The sequence below is a fragment of the Loxodonta africana genome, chromosome 3, assembly GCF_030014295.1.
Source record: "Loxodonta africana isolate mLoxAfr1 chromosome 3, mLoxAfr1.hap2, whole genome shotgun sequence".
Taxonomy (NCBI): Eukaryota; Metazoa; Chordata; class Mammalia; order Proboscidea; family Elephantidae; genus Loxodonta; species Loxodonta africana.
Window position 1 is genome coordinate 141,242,740 of NC_087344.1, and position 21,685 is coordinate 141,264,424.

At 36.6% G+C, this 21,685-nt stretch overlaps 1 protein-coding gene across 1 annotated transcript in view; it reads right to left on the reverse strand.

The window, feature by feature from the left end:
* LOC100677389 (TLC domain-containing protein 4-like) overlaps nt 1-20,965 on the reverse strand; it is a 45,258-nt gene extending 24,293 nt beyond the window's left edge. The window contains exons 1-4 of the mRNA XM_003418445.3: nt 20,749-20,965; nt 15,371-15,460; nt 12,230-12,288; nt 9,349-9,443 (exon numbers count right to left, since the gene is read on the reverse strand). Coding sequence (XP_003418493.1) covers nt 9,349-9,443; nt 12,230-12,288; nt 15,371-15,460; nt 20,749-20,897 — 393 coding nt within the window. The 5' untranslated portion in view covers nt 20,898-20,965. The remainder of the gene's footprint in view (nt 1-9,348; nt 9,444-12,229; nt 12,289-15,370; nt 15,461-20,748) is intronic.
* Nucleotides 20,966-21,685: the final 720 nt, after the last annotated feature.

Here is a 21,685-nt window from a genome sequence, read left to right on the forward strand (position 1 = left end):
TAGCCATTAGATTAGCTTCAGGTTATGTATAACTCCTTCTTGTTACCGTTTCCCCTTCCATTCTACTCAAGTATACCTACTGGAATACAAGTAAGATATATACTATGAAAAGGATAGGATTAAATTTCTTCTAATATCTTTAAATAGATTTCAAGCTTTGATACTTTACTGTTAGTAAATTATGACAAACCTCACAACTGACTTCTCATCAATATGGTGTTTCCACTTTTATCATCTACCTTTAAGGAGCTCTGTTTGCCTCTAGTAAAATTCACACTTGCCATGGTCTCTGCATGACTCTGTGAGGGCAAACAAAACAGCATTTGTCTGATCCCTTCCAGAGCTTATAAGAAAATTCTTTTATCCAGAAAATTCTTTTATCCAGTGATTACGAAAATCTGGATTTTCTTACCATGGGAAAGATAAGTTTCTAACTGCTGACAGGGGCTAGGACCAGAGGTTTGGGAAGTAGGAGCAAAGACAAGTAAAATTATTATGTACCTACTATTGCTAGTACTGTACTAAATACTGTGCTACCACCAATGCCTTGGAGTGGGATGGCACCCTTTCCACCACTGTTGTTGTTGGGTGCCATCAAGTCAATTTCCATTCACAGCAACCCCATGTGACAGAGCAGAATTGTCCCATAGGGTTTTCTAGGTTGTAATTTTATGAAAGCAGATTGTCAGGTTTTTTGCCCACATAGCCACTGGGTGAGTTCAAACCACTAATCTTTGGGTTAGGAGCCAAGCATTTAACCTCTGTGCCCCAGGGCATATTAGAAGATAAACTCTGGGCATCCCAAATTGGAACCTTGTATAAAAATATGACTGTGTTCTACAGTAGCAATAATGAGGTCCTTTTTATAGGTTATTTGGGCTTCTGTAGACTGATTCAGAGCCTTAGCACATTACTATGGGAAAGGCTTTCAAAGTACCCATCAAACTAAAAATGAGTTTGGGTAACAAAATCCATAACTGTTTGCTTAACTTAAACCATTCAAAGTTTTTGGATATTAAATTACAAGACAAGGTTTGAGCTAACACACAGGATGGGGTTGTCAAATCACACTCATCTGAAACAGTGAACTTATCTAGAATCAAGCTTTACTAAATGTTACAAACATACACCCTTCAAAAAATGCAGGTAAAGCAGAAGGAGGTCTGGGACATCACTGGCAGTCAGCAACCCAGGTCCCTTCCTGCATTGAGGAGGCAGCTCTGGCCCAAAATAGATCATGCTCAACTATGTGAGGGTCATAAAGTTCCTCATACAGTAAGGAGACTTTAAATGATAAAACATCTCCATTTTACACCCGCAGAAAGTGGTACAGCCTACATGACATTCTCCAAGGAGCCACGCTTCATAGAACCTGAGTCTTCTTCATCATAAGTAATCCTTGGCCAGGGTCATCCTGCTAAGAGCATTTCAGAGTTGAGGTATCTTCCTCTTAACAACTATCAGTATTTACCCAGGAGGCATTGGTGGTTCAGTGGTAGTTGAGCTGGCATCACAGTTAAGCACTTGGCTGCTCATCAGAAGGCCCGCAGTTCAAACCCAACAGCCACCTTGCAAGAGAAAAATGTAGCAGTCTGCTTTCGTAAAGATTTACAGCCTTGGAAATCCAGTGGGGCAGTTCTCTATCTTACAGAGTCGCTATGAGTCAGAATCGACTTTATGGCAACAGGTTGGTTTATGTGGAAGATCAGGTTCAATTTTCTGCCAATGTACGTCACGAGTAGCCACCAATCATCTGTCAGTGGAGGCTTGCAAGTTGCTGTAATTCTGGATATGTTTCAATGACGCTTTCAGACTATGATATACTAGGAAGAGAGGTGTGGAGATCTATCTTTGAAAATCAGCCAGTGAACACCCTATGGGTCACAATGGTCTAATCTGCAACAGATTATGGGGATGGCACAGAACTGTTTCATCCTGCTGTGTATGAGGTTGCCATGAGTGGCAGGCCGACTGAACAGCAGCTAACAACACTTACCTAAATGTCTTGTTGACAAGTAGATTAAACTGGGTCACTAGCCACCTTTTCTTCTCCCCTTCCCCCAAGGCAGTGAATGGATTGGCAGTCAGCTGCTTGCATGCATTCCTCCCAGGGTTACTTAAAAACCTGATGACATAGCTTACTCTTACTTGCACATTGTCTAGTCCTTCAGTATTAGACCTAAATCAAAAAATTTCAACAAAATTGTTGAATCACAGAAGAAGAATGGAACTTTAAAGATTATTTCGTACTGGCCCCCGGACACCCTTATAGCTCAGTAATGAAGTCACTCCTGAGGTTCATCCTTCAGCCAAAGACTGGACAGGCCCATAAAACAAAACAAGAGTAAATGGGCACACCAGCCCAGGGGCAAGGAATGGGGAACCCAAGGTCGAGAAGGGGACAATGTTAACATGTTGTAGGGTTGGCAACCAGTGTAACAAAAAACAACATGTGTATTAACTGTTTAATGGGAAACTTAGTTTGCTCTATAAACCTTCACCTAAAGTAAATAAAAAATAAATATTTTTTAGTGCAAGCTCCACCCAAAGTTTCTACCCTATTACATCTATTTGATTGAAAATATGTTCTGGTAGAACAGTACATTTAAAAGACAGGCCATTAACCTCATTATAATCCTTTAATCATTGGGGATGTCTTTCTTGTGTGAAACAGAAGTCCCTCTACCTCTCTTCACCATCCTCAACTAGGCCTGAAATAATCCAGAATAAAGCTACTCCCTCTTTTCCTTACTAGGGCTTTCACATTTCCAAGCACAGTTCAAAGTCATCATGTCCCTAGCTTCTTGTCCTTTCTAGGATGGCATTTCTGGGTCTTTCTATTACCCGTCATAGAACAATAGCTAGCTAACCTAATCTCCCCTCTGCAGTTATCTGGAAGCTCTCCCCTAAACACACACCGGTTTAAGAATCTCAGATGATGATGATCTTGAGCGTGGTCTGACCAGGCAAACTATCCTGTTGCCACCGAGTCAATTCTGACTCATGGTGACCCTACAGAACAGAGTAGAACTGCCTCATAGGGTTTCCAGGGAGCGACCGCTGGATTCAAACTGCCAACATTTTGGTTAGCAGCAGAGCTCTTAACCAGGGCTCCAGGCGAACTATAACTTTGTTTTAATTGCATTTTGTGCTTCCCCTGTACAGTCTAAATTTGTAATAGCTTTCTTTGTTTAGCAGATGTGACATGCTATTGGAGCCCTGATGGCACAGTAGTTAAGAGGTCGGCTGCCAAACACAAGGTCGACAACTGAAGTTGTGGTCATGTACCACCTCCAGGTCATTTTCCCCTTCTCACACTACTGTTAAACCTAAATGCAAAACTTAACATTTATCACTAGCAAGTTCTATTTATTTGTTTCAGCTTATTATTTCAGTCTGAAGCTTTGGTAAAAATGTAATACATCATACAGCATATGGATTATTAGTTCCTTTTCTCGACTTTGTTTCAGTCATTTGATAAACCCCAAACCAAACCCACTGCCATCGAGTCGACTCCAACTGACAGCAACCCCATAGGACAGAGCAGAACTGCCCCGTAGAGTTTCCAGGGACTGCCCGGTAGATTCGAACTGCTGACCTTTTGGTTAGCAGCCATAGCACTTAACCACTATGCCACCAGGGCTTCCATCATTTAATAAGCTTGCTTCTTAAAAAATCTACACTGAGAATAAAAATATTAACTAGGGTGGCCATAACAATTCTCTCAGCTGACGTCTATTTTAATCATCACACACCAAGTCCAACCTATCCGCTTGTTTTCCTTCCTGGTATTGAAAGAAAAAAAATGAATTAAGAAAGCCAGCAAGCTTAGAGAAAGAGAGGGGGACAGCTCTGCTAAGGTAATTCCCGCATACAAACCTGAGAGGGTGCTCTGTGCACACAGAAGAGGATGAAGGGGGCACCACAGAACAAGGAAGGCAGAGCTAGACTTCAGCTCCTCCTAAACTAAAAATGAGGAAGGCCTTACAGGAGCTGTGTTATCTTCATGAAATATGGGGAACGGTGACATCAGATGTGCAATATTAAGAAGTTAATATTAAAACACATTCCAAAACAAACAGAAAAAACAAAAAACTACATGTCTATGTGTATTTTACATATATGATTTACACATATATCTGTATGCACATATATATATTTTGAAACGTGACTACTTAACATTTTTACCATGGCTAGTCTCTCAATTAGTAGCAAGAGTTATTAGCTAACTGTATAATTTTGCTTTCATTAAGATTTGTATGTTACAGAAATACTAATAAAGCAATTCCTAAGACTTACTTCTGCCAGTCTATTGCTCATTGTGTGAAAAAAGCTGAAAATCTTTTTATTTTAGTAGGAAAAAGACTAATAGATTATTCAAGTTTTAAAAATATTTTACTTTCAATATTAAACGTCTTTTATTGTACGTAAATTTAGTGGGAAATATAAATCACCCAGGCCTTAATACTGAATCTTGCTTTAGTAAACTGTATTAGGTTGCTACTTTTAGCACTTACCTAGTCAAGAAAATATTAATTTTTGAAATTTTATTATCTTTTGAAATGCTGTTATCACGGTTACTATAGTCGCCTAAAATTTTCCTTTCAGGCTACCCTAATTGGAGGAAAGGAGGAAATGCAGTATTTAGGTGTAATTAAAAATAGTCAATACTACTAAAATCCTTTGAAAACAAGTTTTTCTTTTTTAACACTATTAATGGCAAAATGTTAGTGAGTCATAGCATTTATTCCACGGCAATGTTGGGGAAATTTTTCTTCAGACTAGACATAAGACCGATATTTTTATAATTCTTGTCTCCTGATGTAAATTACAAATTTATTGTATCTGATATAACAAATCCTTCATTGTTCAACACCATTTAACACGTATTTTACTGAGATAAAGCTCTAAACAAGAGGCAGAAATTCTCACCTTCAAGGCATTACACCCAACCAAGAACTCTTAAATAAATGCACCAAGAGCTGCCTGAAGCCAAATTTTATTCGTATTGAAATCATTTAATGATTAGATCCCAGGGTAGTGTAATAATACAGAAGTGCTGTGAGCATATGCATACTTGCTGATTTTTTCACGTTTACCCTAATCCCAAAACCCAGTGCCATCAAGTCGATTCCGACTCATAATAGCTTTTGAAATTTATTGTTACTTTTCTCAAGCCATGGTTTGCTTGGGGAGAGGAGGTGATTCAGAATAAACACAAAAAGTAAGCCTACCAGAGAATCATCAAATGTATACTGATTTAGGAAATAATATTGGAGTCATTATTCCCTGTCCTTTAGCACAGAGGATGTGACCCCGCTGGAGCTGGGCTCACAAGGGCTCACAAAGACTCACAAGGACACATAAACTGGGTCCTGAGATAAAAACAACAGATAGAATAATCTTGGAAAATATCTTCTAGGGAACCTTTCGCATAAGCCAGAACACAAAAGACTTTCCACTCTTACCCTTTTCCATTAACATTCAGAGAATAGCAATTTGTTGGACCAATGAAGACCCTCTTGACTGTCATTACTGAAACCTGTACCAATGATCGTTAAAAAAAGACAATTCGAAATGTAGGATTACAGTTTCTAGTCAATCCGTGAAAAGGTGAAGCTTTCAATGGTTTTAACCCATCCTGTAATGTTAATATATACTGAAGGCTCTGTAATGTTCCTCAGACTCAGGCAGACGTGGCTGTGGCAGCATGCTTGTCCGTTTTCCCACTCTTGCTTATTCTGTAATTTCCTTGGACTCAGGCAGACCTGGCTGTGGCAGGATTCTTGTCCGCTTCCCACTTTTGTCTTTTTGAATATATGCTGAACAAACTTTCTTTTTGCTGTACTAAACTTTGTGATGTTTTTTCCCCTACGACAATACAAAGGATGGTGGCTTATCCTTAAAAATAGGACATTAAAGCATAAATGTATTTATTTTCAGGATAATAAGAGATTAGCCTGTTTGGTTTTCTTGATAATTAGTATCCTGCCCAAAAAGGGGTGAAAGCTGAACATCAGAAAAAAGCTGCAGGATTTTAACCTGTCTATTTTTTTATACAGATTGCAGAGTTCTGGTGACACAGTGGTTAAGAGCTTGGCTGCTAACCAAAACGTCAGCAGTCTGAATTCACCAGGCACTACTTGGAGGCCCTATACAGCAGTTCTACTCTGTCATATAAGGTCGCTATGAGTCAGAATTGACTCCATGGTTTGTTTTGTTTTTTTGGTTTATACACATAGCAGTCAAGAAATCAAACGTCATATTACATTGGGCATATCTGCTGCAAAAGACCTCTTTAAAGTGTGAAAAGGCACCTTAAGGACTGAAGTACACCTGACCCAAGCCATTGTATTTTCAATCGTTTCATAGGCATGCGAAAGCTGGACAATGAATACGGAAGATCAAAGAAGAATTGATGCATTTGAATTATGATGAAGAATACTGAATAGACCCTGGACTGCCAGAAGAACAAACAAATCTGTCTTGGAAGAAGTACAGCCAGAATGCTCCATAGAAGCATTGTTTTTTCTGTTGTACATAGGGTCACTATGAGTTGGAACCAACTTAATAGCACCTAACAACAATAACAATACAGACAGAAGGTCTCTGGGTAGTGCAAGCGGTTTGCACTTGACTACTAACCTGAAGGTTGCCAGTTCAAACCCACTCAGAGGTGCCATGGAAGAAAGGCCTGGTGATCTGTTTCTGTAAAGATTAAAACCAAAACCCATTGCCATGGAGTAGATTCTGACTCACAGCGACCCTATAGGACAGAGTAGAACTGCCCCATAGGGTTTCCAAGAGCACCTAGTGGATTTAAACTGCCGACCTTTTGGTGAGCAGCCTATTCTGTATATAACACATGGGGTTGCCATGAGTCAGAACCGACTTGATAGCAACAGGTTTGGTTTGCTTTATACAGAAAGAAGATGATTCCTTAAGCTTTAAATTACTCCACCAGAGAATTTTAAAACTCCAGTAGAGAGAGGTACCGAAACGGTGATCAATACCAAAACAGTGACCAAAACATTACATGACCTGTCTATAACCTGTAATACTCTAAATCAAAGCATCTTACTTTCCACTAGTTCTTTAACAGGGCATACCTTTAAAAGCTATAGGTAATTTGCTTCTACTCTTCACTTGAAATTTTATTGAATACCAATTACAAAATCTTCTTTTATGAAAAACCCAGTGCTATTTATGAAAAAAGCTTATCACAAATAGCCTAAACAATAATTTGAATAAGTATCAAGTCAAAGTCCTTTCCAAGTTCTCATTATATACGTGACAAGGATTTCATCATGCTTTGCACAGTTATTTTCTTAGCTTACTTAGAACAACAAAATGCACACAGTGACCCAGGGATTCAGTGCATGAAAAATCCAGTAAACGTAGGGTCTGAAAATAGATATAACAGAATTTCTTTGCATGGAAACATTCATCATTTCATTAATTTTTTTTCTATTTTGGTTCTCTGCGAATAGATTTGCTTTAGATAAATTTATTTCATACTAAAACAATAAAACCCAGGAAGGCATCAAAGAACCAACAACCATCTTTAAAAACAAAAAATTGCAGTTGATTTCCTTTACTTATCAATTTCATTAGCTAAGGCAACAGTTAATTTCTTTTTTTAAAAATCCAGTATGTATTTTATTGGTTTTAAAAAAAAGTATAAAAGTCCAAAGAGAAAAAAAGTTTTTATCCCACATAATTAAACATTCAACTTGCCTGTCCATGCATAGCCAGACATTTACTAAGCCTGTGGTTTCAGTGGCCAGAAGAGAACAGCAATTCATAATTTTCACATTTAAAAATGTGTGTAAGTAATCTGTTACCTTTCACCAGCTTATACTCTTTTCATAACATGTTGATTATGTGTGGCTCACGTTCAGAGAACATATTTCTAAATTACAGCCTAATACTGAACTCACCGTTGTACTCATAAACATTCCTTCCACAGTGAATCTGTATTTTGTTAATCAGTTTGCATCCTTTTTTAGAAAAAGTACCTAAGAAACAAAGTGCCTACATACCAAATACCTAAGACCTGTAAAAGGAAGAAGTCTTTTGATGCATCTTAAAATGGTAATATATTAATGGTTATAACATTTAGGAAAGTAGTAAAAATCTTAAACTTGCCATGGGATCAGAAAACATTTTATTACGATTCCTGAAAGAATGGTTTTTATTTTATTATCATCATTAGAATTTCAAACAAAGAAGTTGTATCTTTAATTATCTATTACCTATTATGACTTATAAAAAAAAGATGAAGGAATAAACAGTAGGAAATGCTAGTACAAACGGCCTATTTCTTCAGAAAAATAAAGTGATTACAGATACCTTTTGGGGTAAAGAAGTACTTATTTTATACATTAAAACCTATACACTATTTAAAACATTTGCATTATTTAAATTTGTGACTTCCAATGGGTGATATGGAGAGATGCTTTGATACAGCTGATTCTGGCAGAAATCATGCCAAGGTGGTTTCTTAGTCACTATCATTGTGGGCGTGAACGTAAAGAAAAATAGAAAAATACTAATACACATTTGTATGAATTTTTTTTAAAATCCTCAGTCACAAATATCCACTAATATAAAGGATCTTGGTAATACTAAACGAAGAAAAAACAAGTCTCGAAATTACATTTAAGTATTAAAACATGGACTTTTATGCTATATCTATTACATAAAATTCTAGTTTACATATATGTATTACTTCCAAGTATGTAATTTCAGCTTGGTGGTCTATCTGGGTTGAAAAATAATTGATTATCAGGACACCAAACAAACATGCGAGGGACATAAAATTGCTAATTTAAAAATGTATACGTAGAAAAATAATTTTAGGTACAGAATTTAATATGCTTCACTGCCTGAGATTTACTGCGAGAATCCTCTTTAAGCTCAGTTCTGGAATTCTGATGAAGTCTCTGAGCAAGACACCCCATTGTTCCAGCCTACTTAACTAATAAACATGTCATTAAGCAGAAAATAAATAACTTAGATGGTTATACAGGAATCTATACCTTCCCCAGGGTGCTAAATCATGAATGCATCTAGAAAGACAAATGTCTAGATCTACATAATCCTGCAAGTTTTAGGTAAAAATTCAAAATATTGAGGTCATTTGTCTCCCTCAAAATTCATAAATCCAAACAGTCACAGCAATACAAATAAATATACTATTTTGTTTAATAAACAAGATGGTGATCCCTGAATGCGTTTGGAGTTGGTCTTTATAAATTAAGAAATGTATGTTTAGACTTAAGATCCCCCTGCAGTCACTCTACCCCATCTTGTCTGCTTGTTAGGCTATTGCAAAACGGCACTCACCAGTACAAATTGGTATGCATACAGCACTGTAAAATGGTGAATTACAAAAAGTTTGTCACCAATCGCTCTCCAGTAGAAAATGAGAAGCCACAAATCTGTAAGAAGGAAAAATTAGTAAGATATTACATAGGAAGAAAGCTGCATTGTTACGCAAATATATTTACCTCTTCCCTCTGGCACCTCATCACTGTCTACTCTGAGCCCACAGCAGTTTGTTCATACCTCACCTAGTCCAACAACCCATTTTTTTGTAAAGTCTCTGCTTTGATAGAACTGTCTCACCCACTATGGGGTGGAGGGCGTTGGTGGTTCAGTGGTGGAATTCTTGCCTTCCATTCAGGTGACCCATGTTCAATGACCAGCCAGTGCACCTCATCTCAGCTACCACCTGTCAGTGGAGGCTTGAGTGTTGCTATGATGGTGAACAGATTTCAGCAGAGCTTCCAGACTTAGAAAGACTAGGAAGAAAGGCCTGATGACTTAATTCCAAAAAAGCAGCCAATGAAAACTCTATGGATCACAATGATCCCATCCCATTGTGCATGGAATTGACAGTACATATCTAACAACAAAAGTAACACCCATTATCCTGTGGTTCCTTCAGGATAAGAGCCAAGCTGTAGGCATCTTTATGCTCGTGGAATCTAGCACCAAACCAAAAGCCTGTTGCCATTGAGTCAATTCCGACTCATGGTGACCCAGTGTGTTACATAGTAGAACCAAGCTCCAAGGGTTTTCTTGACTGAAATCTCTGAAGAAGCAGATAAGCTGACCTTTCTTCTACAGCACTGCTGGGTGGGTTCGAACCGTCAACCTTTCAGTTCGTAGCCAAGCACAAATCACTTGTGATTCCTAGGGACCTACCGCGTCTGGTGTATAGGCACACAACATAATTGTTGAATGAATAAATGGATAACTTGACTCCAGTGTTAAATAAAATGAAAATGTCATCAAATAATTTTTTTTAAAAAAGCTTAAATTACTGATTTTCATCATTACATTAATTCAGACAGAGAATAGATGGTGGTAGAAAATGACCAACTGATTTATAACACAAATTCAACGAAAAATACAGAAAATGAACAGAGAACAAATTAAATATTAATTTAAAATGGCAAGACCACCACGAGGTCATGACATCAATTTTTCTTTAAAAAGTCCTGAATCGAATTATCACGACTTAGGAAATAATTTCCTTTAACGAAACACCCAAAAGGCTGTCAGGTCAAATCCACCAGATACTCTTTGGAAGCCCTATGGGACAGTTCTACTTTGTCCTATAGGGTCACTATGAGTCAGAATCAACTCAACGGCACTGGGTTCCCCCCACCCCTCCACCCCGGCTACGTATTTTGGCTGCATACTCTTTGGTCATCAATTTATATAACAATGATTTTATAACATTTTCTGTAGAGAGAATAAAAATAATTCACTTTTCATTCAGGTTTTAAAATTTTCTGATAGTTTAGGTAAGTTTCGTTCAGCTTCATTGCTCCTGTTTATAAATTTTTTGGGTTATCTTATTTGAGAAAACCTTTATCAAGTTTCTTTCATACAAAATTTCCTGGGTAGTAACTCCTTTTGGAATTGACACCATTCATTAACCTGTGTGTGTGGCGTATCACGAATTTTCTGTTATCCTGGACAAAGACAGCATTTTGTGTCAAACCAGAAAATCTTTTTCTAATGTACTCATGTGATTCACTCTTCTTTTAACCTACTAATTATTTCTACTCTTAATGAATTACTGCATTTTGGTATGATGTAATTCTTTTGGTTACAATTCACTTCTCAGTTTCAGAAAAATGTTTATTGATTTTATTGTTTATCATTTTTGTTTCATATTCCATTATTTTTATTTGATTTTCTCTCAATTTCTTAATAAATTTGAAAATTACAAAATAAAGTTCCTATATAAATGTCCAAATCAGGAATCTGTTATCTCACCCTTGTTTTAAGAGATGGTCCCAATGTCTTCTGCAGTTAAAATGACATGTTCCCAACTTGCCCTTTACCTAACAATACAAATGACCGTGGTCACTCCAGCTCCATCTGACATGAGGGGAAATACGAGAGGTGAATGTGGAGTAGAAAAAGTCTGGATTTTAACTGATCGTGGATAAAACAGCTTACTTTTGCAAATTTTAACACAACACAACAAAACATTGAGCATAGGAGCACAATTCAAGGGTCCTTGCAAGTGAGGGACCTTGAAGCTTAAACATCTTTAGCTTCACAGTTAATTCCACCTTAGGATACAAACAGAAAAAACAAAACAAAATCCAGACTCTTTGATTCCCACTCATGGCAACCCCGTGTGTTATAGAGTAGAACTGAGCTCCATAGGGGTTTCTTGGCAGATTGCCAGGTCTATCTTCCATGGTGCCACTGAGTGGGCTCAAACTGCCAACCTTTTGGTTAGCAGCCAAAAGCAAACTGTTTACGCCACCCAGCGACCTACAAAGAGCCCATCACTAGTAAAAAATGTCTGGGCCTCTCTTGTCTGGGGCTTCACTCTGCAGCTGTGATCTTCATCTGAGATCAGATGAAGTTAAAAAAGCCAACTTTTTTTCATGCGTGTGTATGAATTCTCAAAGCTTCTTCCTTAAATAAATAAACCAATAGCATACATTATGCAGAGCCCTGATGGTGCAGTGTTTAAGAGCTCAGCTGCTAACCAAAAGGTCAGCAGTTTGAAACCACCAGCAGCTCCTTGGAAACTTTATGGGGCAGTTCTATGCTGCCCTACAGGGTCGTTACGAGTTGGAATCAGCTTGATGGCAATGGGTTCAGTTTGGTTTGGTTGCACACTATGTATTCTTTGCACAATTCCACATGTATTTAAAACAAAAAGGTAGATAGTAAAGCACATAGCACATACCAGAAATGAGGTAGCCTGAAGTAACAGCAATATTCACATTCGCGAGCACTGAATCACCCCTATAAGTATTAAAAAAAAAAAAATTTCTTTTTTCTTTTTTTTAGCACATGGGTTATAAATGATGCCAACTTTTTTTTGCTATTGAGATTTAAATATAATAAAAACACTTACTATAGTTTCTGAAATCTTAAGTGGCCATTTTCAAATATAAATTGTAAAACACACAATGAGATTTAGCAGAACTGAAATGATCCTGTAGTACTAGACTAGCAGGCATATGCTTTTCCCAGGATAATGTCAACCCACAGCCCCTGAAGAAATCTTGCAGCCTTCCTGTCCAAGATGACTCTTTTTAATCAAGAGATCTTCTGTAGTCCATAATTTCCCTGAAGTTTACTCTAGGCCCAAGCCAGTCTCCAAAATTTGCTTGAGAATAAATCATCAACTCTTGGAATTCAGACTAGGCTCAAATCCTCTAAAGTACCTAAGCTGGTCCATACTGAGGTCCCCGAAGTAGAAGACCACAGACCTCCTGAGGGTAGGTAAAAGTCCCCAATGCATTTTAAACTAAACTCAAGTTTTAAGAACCATTCTCAGAAACTCCAGGTAAGGGGGGTAAAGTAAGGGTTTTGTTTTTTTGGTTTTTTCCCCCAGAATTTGGAAGGCATCATCCATACCCCCAGTGGAATTTATGGTGGGCTTTGGAGGATATCTAAGTGCCCTCTACAGTTAACACTCCAGTGTATTAAGTCACCTAAGGAACGTCTCAATAGGAATTCTGGATCCCATTCTAAGCCTTACAATACACATAATACTGTTCTATGATAATACTTCTAACTTCATAACCATAATTCTCACATTATTAGGTAAAAGTTTTACTAATATAATTTAGCCAAAAGTTAACGTTTTATAAATGTGTTCACAAATGATTTTTTTTACAAGAGAATTCAAATGGGATTGCAGACGTAGATTTTTTTGATTCTAGTCTGAATCAGGGAGCCCTGGTAAAACACTGGTTCAGAACTTGGCTGCTAACCAAAAGCTCAGCAGTTGGAATCTACCAGTCATTCCTTAGATACCCTATAGGGCAGTTCTACTCTGCCCTATAGGGTCACTATGAGTCAGAATCGACTCAATGGCAATGCAGATGGATTCTGAATCAGTGATACAAATACCTCGAGAAATCATCTGGTCCAGCCTCTGATTTTGAAGCAATATGGTATTATCATCATTATTTTACCAAGGACTAGAGGGATTTGCCTATTCTCATACAATTAGGAAATGATCAGAGTAGGACAGTTTAACCCTGTTGTTTCAACCCCTACACATATCAATATCCTACACTTTTGCTCTACTAATGCTCTTTATCAGCCCTTTATCTGATTTATAATGTGAACTACTGGTGAAATATTTAAATCTCAATAGAAAAAAAAAGTAGGTGTCACGGATTGAATTATGTCACCCAAAAACTGTGTGCAACAATTTGGCTGGGCCATGATTCCCAGTATTGTATGGTTGTCCTCCATTTTGTGACTGTGATTTTATATTAGAGAGGATTAGAGTGGGGTTATAACATCCTTACTCAGGTCACCTCCCTGATCCAATGTAAAGGGAGTTTCCCTGGGGTGTGGCCTGCACCACCTTTTATCTTACAAGAGATAAAAGGAAAGGGAAGCAAGCAGAGAGTTGGGAACCTCATACCACCAACAAAGCAGTGCCAGAAGCAAAGTGTGTCCTTTGGACCCAGGGTCCCTGCGCAAAGAAGCTCCTAGTCTGGGGGAAGATTGATGAGAAGGACCACAGAGAGAGAAAGCCTTCCCCTGGAGTTGATACCCTGAATTTGGACTTCTAGCCTACTAGACTGTGAGAAAATAAACTTCTCTTTGTTAAAACCATCCACTTGTGGTATTACTGTTATGGCAGGACTAGATGACTGAGACAGTAGGTATCGTTAATGACAAAATAAAACTGTCAATAGCTGGAACTACAAATGGAAAGATAAAGCCCAAATTATGTCTTTTTTACAAATGTGGATCTGAAAAATACAGCAAATGAAAATTGAACTGGAATACATTACAGCATAAAAATGCAAAAATATAAAAAAAAATTAGAAGTTTGTTAAGAAAAAAACCAATCAATGAGTCAAGTCTTTGCTGTAAAATTTACTTTCCAAAGGAATTAGTTTTCCTGAAAATTATCTAAGTAAAATAAAACTGAAAAAAAAAAAAAAAGCTAGAAATCGTTGAGGAAGACTGTATAGAAACCTGGTCAAGGAATTAAATTCACTAAATTGATTCACTCTGAAAAATAATTTCCCAGTGAAAATTCATCAATATTGCTATAATACTGATGGAAATAATTCCATACTGATGAATAAAACACAACATCCTTGCAAACAGCAGTGGTCAAAATGCCTGGTCAAAATGCCCGAGAGCCCGTATCTACCATGTACCAATGCAGCGCTTCCTAAAAACACAGCTCATCTCTCAAACTAAGCTGAAATAAAACTTTCATTTAGCACTAGGAAGTACATTTTGTAAAACTGCTGCCACTGAAATGAGTTTAAACTTTTCAAAAGGAACCATCTTACAGATCATTCTATTATTTTTGAACAGTTATATTAGTGCCTCAAATCTTCTTATGTGGTACTAAATTCTTCTCACTTAGTCATCAATAAGTCTCATTTTTCATCTCTTTGATATCAATTTGATGGCTAAAAATTACAAATTTGAAGACTAAGTCTTAAATAGCTGTTACCAAGCTGACTAACTTATCTCAGTAATAACTCATTTTTACTCAAAACAGTATTTAAAATAACTTGGTTTTATTCACTAACAGTAAAAATGTTTATATTATCACCATATGCTCCCTATTTTTTACACCAATTGCCATACTAAGTCAAAATGGCCCTCACTGTATGTACTCAAATCTAAAATAAACCATTTTAAGGCACTTTGCTGAAATACATCTTGAACACACGCGCTTTCATAAAACATACACCATCTCTATGCTTTATGTTTTAAAGTAAGAAATGTTCTTATTAATAATAAATATATTTCACTTAAAGCACAATAAAAACATAAATAATAATAAATATAAAAACAGAAATCAAATCGACTATCTTAGAAATAAACAGCTTACCAAAGCGGATCAGCTATAGCTGCCTCATCAAAAAAGCAATTATACAGGCTAAAAATTCCAACCACTAAAGAATGGCATGTCGATACCACCCTGAAATGAAACAAATACATAAAGATTTTAGATTCTTTGGACTAAACTTCAACCCATTCTGGCAAGACATTTTGCATTCTTAAGAAGCTGTATCTAGAAGTATTTAAATATCGTAGTGGAATACATCTGAGAGTATAATATAAAATTGCCATTTAGAAATCCAAGGGCCACACTTTACTTTGGAATTAACGACAAAAAGAATGCCTGTAACTGCAGTCCCTGCTAGAAAACTGAGGAATCACTTCTTGGTGAGGAGCTCTAAAGCAGAAGCATATGTGATAAAGCGGTTGATGGAGTTTTGTGCAGAGAGACGACAACTGGTAAGCCCACTACCCAGCACCCTGCTCCCAGCTCCATCTCCAACAGCATCACTGCAGGCTGAGTTGCCTGCTGTTTAGGCAATCAGTTGGGAATGCTTCCAAATGTACTGGCCTTAACCATTTCCTTATCCTTAAAGCAGAGTCTGGGTGGCACAGTGGTTAAGAGATCAACTGCTAACCAAAACGTCAGCAGTTCAGAAGTGGAAATCCACCAGCTGCTCCTGGAAACCCTATGGGACAGTTCTACCATGTCCTGTAGGGTCGCTGTAAGTCGGAATCTACTTGACAGCAAATGGTTTGGTGTTTTCTTTTTTTTTTTTTTTTTTTTGTATAGTTAAAACAATTCAGATGGATCATGAAATGAAGATGTATTACCTGGGAGATTTCTGTTTTAAAGGTACGTCCACATGCATTATCTCACTTGATTTTTGTAACAAAGCCTGAGAAAGCTAGGGCAGCTATTATTAGTCCTTCTTTAAAAGTATTATAAGAGCACATATAAATAGAGAAATTGAGGCCCACGTACAGAGAATCCGTTTTTAAAAGAAACACTCAAGTGAAAGCAAAATGTTCACAAGATCCAGGTCCAGTTCTCTCTTATAGAAGGAATAAGGTTTAAATAAAAACACCAGTTTCTATGAACATATCCTGCTAATTATTAACTTAACGACTCAAATGATATCCAAACTCTACGATGTGCCACTTCAAGACATACATGTAGGTTGCTGTGTAGCTATCCACACAGGGAAGTTTTTTATCCAACAATTTAGGATTTCTCATATCTTGATTTACAAGTAATGAAGTTTCTTTTCTCTTTGTTAGAATAAAAGATGAAATGAATACCAAAGCTTTATCTCCAGAAATTACGGGTTCGTAATAAATATCTCTCTACAGTATGACCCCAAATATTTCAAAATAAGTGAAATGTATCAACCAAAAATAAAGCTTGATATTAGAAAATCTCACTGTAACATGAAAAACCAATAATACTTGATCTACTGGATGATATGTTCTTAAATAGATGAGTGTAATCATACTAAATCAAATGTTATTTTAAAGTCTCAAAAAAATCTCACTAATTTAAAGGCACTGATTCTATGCAATACCAAAGGATCATTCTGAAGTGTGAATAATTAGGCCAATTTATCTGACCTGCAGGTCTGGAATTTTCATGCCAAGCACACCTATGTTACATTTGGTACAGCAAGAAAAAAATGTAAACTCCTTGATGATTAAATGAAACACTCCATCTAAGTGATCCTATAGCCAGCTTTCTGTTGCTTTTCAAAAATTGTATAAGATGTAAACAAAAGTATAGCTTCTTTTACTAACCAGTTTTAGTGTTCAATAACCTTAAGTCCAAAAGTTTCCTTTCAGAAGAAATCTCTTTGTTCCTGATATTCAGGCCTCAAATGCTCTTTCCTGTTGAGATGTTATATGGTAAATGGGACGGATTACAAGCCCTCAGGTGATGGAAACAGCATATGATTCATTAAAACCAAAAACCTGTTGTCCAAGTCATAGTGGTCCTATAGGACAGAGTAGTACTGCCCTGCAGGGTTTCCGAGGAACGGCTGGTAGATTCAAACTGCTGACCTTGTGGTTAGCAGCCAAGCTCTTAACCATTGCACCACTGCGGCTCCTATAACTCATTAGGGGACAGTTGAATGTAACATGGACCATACAGCTCCCATTATAATAGGAGAAGCAGATACCCTGTGCTTACATACTATTCTGTATTAAAAGTCTATACTTTAACATTTCTCTTTTAGTAAAAATTTCCTATCTTATTCTTTAGGATTAGATTCCTGACAAAGTAAAATATAAATTCATTAGTGTCTACAAAAGAAATAGCAAAACGCTGCCCAAGATAAATTATTTCAATTTTTTTCAAAGAAGATTAAAAAGAAATGTTTGTGCTTACAAAAAGACACTGGTTTTCTAGGAAATAATTTGTGACCATTTTTAGAACAAGTATGTAAAGTTACTCATTCAATCATGCACAAATAGTCTGAGCATTACCAACAGAAATGATATAGCTCAAATAAACAGAAGACTTAAATTTTGGAGCGGGAGATTTAAAATTAGGAGCATTTCAACACAATGGAACTTTCTAAGCTATGTGACAGCAACTGGATAAAAATAACTAAGAAAATTTAAGACTACATTTTTATATATAATCTACATGAATCTAAGGTTTCAAAAAAGCAACAGCTAAACACAACAACTTCTCATTTATAATTAAAGTGTTAGCCCTCAAGCGTACAGTTTCTGGTGAGGTTTTTCCTCCTATCTTTTTTCTGTTAGATGGCTTAGACCACCCCTTGGTCAGAGACTTTTTCCTGATTACTGGGAAGAACTATATGTGTTGTACTGATGCATCTGTTTCAAGACTGGAGGCTGAGTTTCAACACACAAATGCCATTTTTTTTCCCCTTTTTGCATTCTCCACCTCACAGTTGGAGTAGGAAGCCAGGAGTAACTCTAAACTATGAGAAAGGCAGAGACAGACAGAACACACCATTTGAATAGCTAAATGAATTTCACATAATCCGGGGCTCCTTTTTCAAATGGCAACTCACTTTCCCAAATGGTAATTCCCTGCAGCATAGAATGGCAGTGATGAGAATAAATGATAAAAGCATTTTTCAATTTCACTGTTTTGTTTCATTTTCATATTTGCATCTATCTCTCTACACCCTTCCTATTTCTTCGACCTGCACTTACCCATGGGAATGCTGGACAACAAGTAAAAAGGACTGAAAAAGAGTTGACACCTTTGAATTACCGTGTTGGCGAAGAATACTGAATATACCATGAACTGCCAAAAGAATGAATAAATCTGTCTTGCAAGAATGCTCCTTAGAAGCGAGGGTGGCGAGACTTGGTCTCACATACTTTGGACATGTTGTCAGGAGGGATAAGTCCTTGGAGAAGGATATGATGCTTAATAAATTAGAAGGTCAGCAAAAAAGAGGAAGACCCTCAATGAGATGGATTGACACAGTACTTGCAACAACGGGCTCAAGCATAACAATGATTATGAGGATGGCAAAGAACCAGGCAGTGTCTCCTTCTGTTGTATATAGGCTCGCTATGAGTCAGAACTGACTTAACGGCACCTAACAACAAGATTGAAAACCCTTTAGCCTATGCTTAACCACAGTGAAAAAGAAATGGAGGGCTTAAATTAGTAGCAGAAACCGCATGCCCTCGTTCCCACTCTTCCTTCTATTTTCCAGTATTCCATTTATGTACGTCAAACAGAGTGTAAAATAAATAATGGTTAGTACCTTCAGTGCAGTACATGTCAACAATACAATGTGTGCTATTCTTATGACAAAAAAACATACCTCTCATTTTTCAAACTTATGTGGAGAAATGACTCTTGCTTTCTGGGCAAGAAGAACTGCGGCATATATGAACCAGACTAATCAGTATAATGTGCACGAGAAAACAACTACGGTCTTATTCCCATTATGAGTTACAAAAGTGGATGCCTGAAAGGTGGGAACAGGCTAAATGCTCATCAACAGATGGATGTATCAACAAAATGTGGTGCGTACACAAATGGGGTATCACTCAGCCATAAAGAGAAAGAAGTCCTGATATTATGACATGGATAAGCCCTGAAAACATTATGCTGAGTGGATCAAGTCAGTAACAGAAGAGAGAAATACTATACGATCTCACTTATATGAAATATCTAGAACAAGCAAGTATATAGAGATCACAGTTTCCTAGTGGTTACCATAGGCAGGTAGGATGGTGCAGCAAAGGAAGACATGATGCGTAGGGGACACTGAGGGTCTTTTAAGGGTGATGAAAAATTCAGGAATGGTGAATGACGACGTGATGCTTGAACAACGTGATGAACATATTTAATGTCACTGAACTGTACATGTGAAGACTGATGAAAAGGCCCATGTTTCCTCACCTATACTTTTACCACACACACACACACACACACACACACACACACGAAGTGGATGCCTACAAAACAATTTGAATCAAACAAAGGGGATTTCAGGTCAAATATGATCCTTCTCAAATACTTAGACATTTGGTAGAAGTTCTTTAATTCTAAAAGGAAAAGCCAAGGAAAAACAATTACAGCAATTTTGAAGACTTGCTGAATTCATTTTACAGTTTGCATTAACTTCAACTAAATAACAACAAAAAATATTCCCATAGCTGCTGCCACGCACTGAGGTTTGCAAATGCGCAGCCATGTCTGAGCACATGAAATGCTTTGAAGGTGGTCAAGCAGTCATCAGAGTCATTTGGTGTTCAAAAACTTGTGAGAGATTAATGAGTTGCAGAAGAAAAAAAAAAAGCATAACCAATTTATCAAAAAACTCCAGCAGATTTCTACATCCTTAGATATCTTGTTCTTTTTTCTTTTTTTTTTTTCATTTAAAAAATTCTAAAAAGCAACGTTTATTTTAGAATCACATAACGAAAGAATACATTCTGGAGGGCTCTGAATTGTAATGAAAAGTATATTAAAAGAGAGCTACCGATGCACTGATCATGCCCTGTGTCCTCTGGTGTGTAGAGTTCAACCGCCCTAAGCCAGTCAGTACTACGTACAGGCTACTCACAACACCAAGGAATGTTTTCTTCTGTTATCACTTCCAAAGAACACGTGTTTGTTATCTTAAATATTTCAGAAAAGAAGACAAAACAGTAATTTTAAACAGACAGCTGGTGTCTAACATTCCCATGCTTCCCCAAGAAAGTTAAATAATTTCATCTTAACACCTTTCAATTTAAGAATTTTTTAAATGTCTTATATGACATCTATCTACTTCTTTCCTTTTACTCCTAAGGTCAAATAATAACATGTGACCTTGAATTTTGTTACATCGTCAATGTAAAATACTCTTTTGAGACATCTGAGATAGCTACTTTGTCACAAAACTAGTTTTTCTTTTATTTAATCAGTTACATTTTTATATGCTTTACCTTGAGTTCCATTCAATCTTCTTTTCGCAGCTGAGACTATTAAAACCTGGAGAAATTTTTGCTGAAAACCAAGAGCTTACAAAATGGAAAAGAAGCTGAAAGACGACAAAGCTGGCAAAAATAGTGCCTAGTTTAGTGATGGTATCCATATTTCTTCAACCTGTTAAAAGAAATGATGGCTATAAATTAGTATCTCATGATAAAGCTACATTAAAAATTGCTTACATTTTAAAGAGTATGCAGTTTTTTTAGTAATTTTTTAAAATTTAGCACAAATGTAAAAATTCAAAGAATTTTAAGCTTTTTTTTTTTTTGCCTTTACCATGTACCTTACATTTGTATTTAAAACAAAAGAGGGGAAAATAATCTATTATCTCAAAGATCTCAATGTTATAAATTTTAGAAGACAACTTTAACAACATAAGATTGAAAATTATCCAAGTCTTAAAGTTTAACATTAAGAGGAAATCTGGGTACTATAACTGAAGATATCCTTTTAGTAATGTTATTTTTTATTAAACTTAGGAAAAATCAACTGATTTCTCTATCCCTCAATTTCCTCATACATTAAATGACAGAGCTGATTAGATAATCTCTAAGGTACAATTAAACTAAAAGTCATATGAGAAATAACATTACCTGTAAAATCAAAACAAACAATTACCAAATGCAAACTAATTCTACAGTAGGACAAACAATATTTAGAATAAAATTAAAATCATAAGAATTACGCAGTCTTAGAAAAGAACCATACCACTATCACTACTTAAATTTGTATTTAATTTTTTAAAAACATTCTGTAGTCACACATATCCTTGGACCAAAAATCCTCCATGGTTTTTATGTGGTTCCTAAAAAAACTTAGTAACATTCAGACCAAAAAAAGACACTAATGCATTTGTTCATATCCATCAAACACAGCATTTCTGTGGCTCTT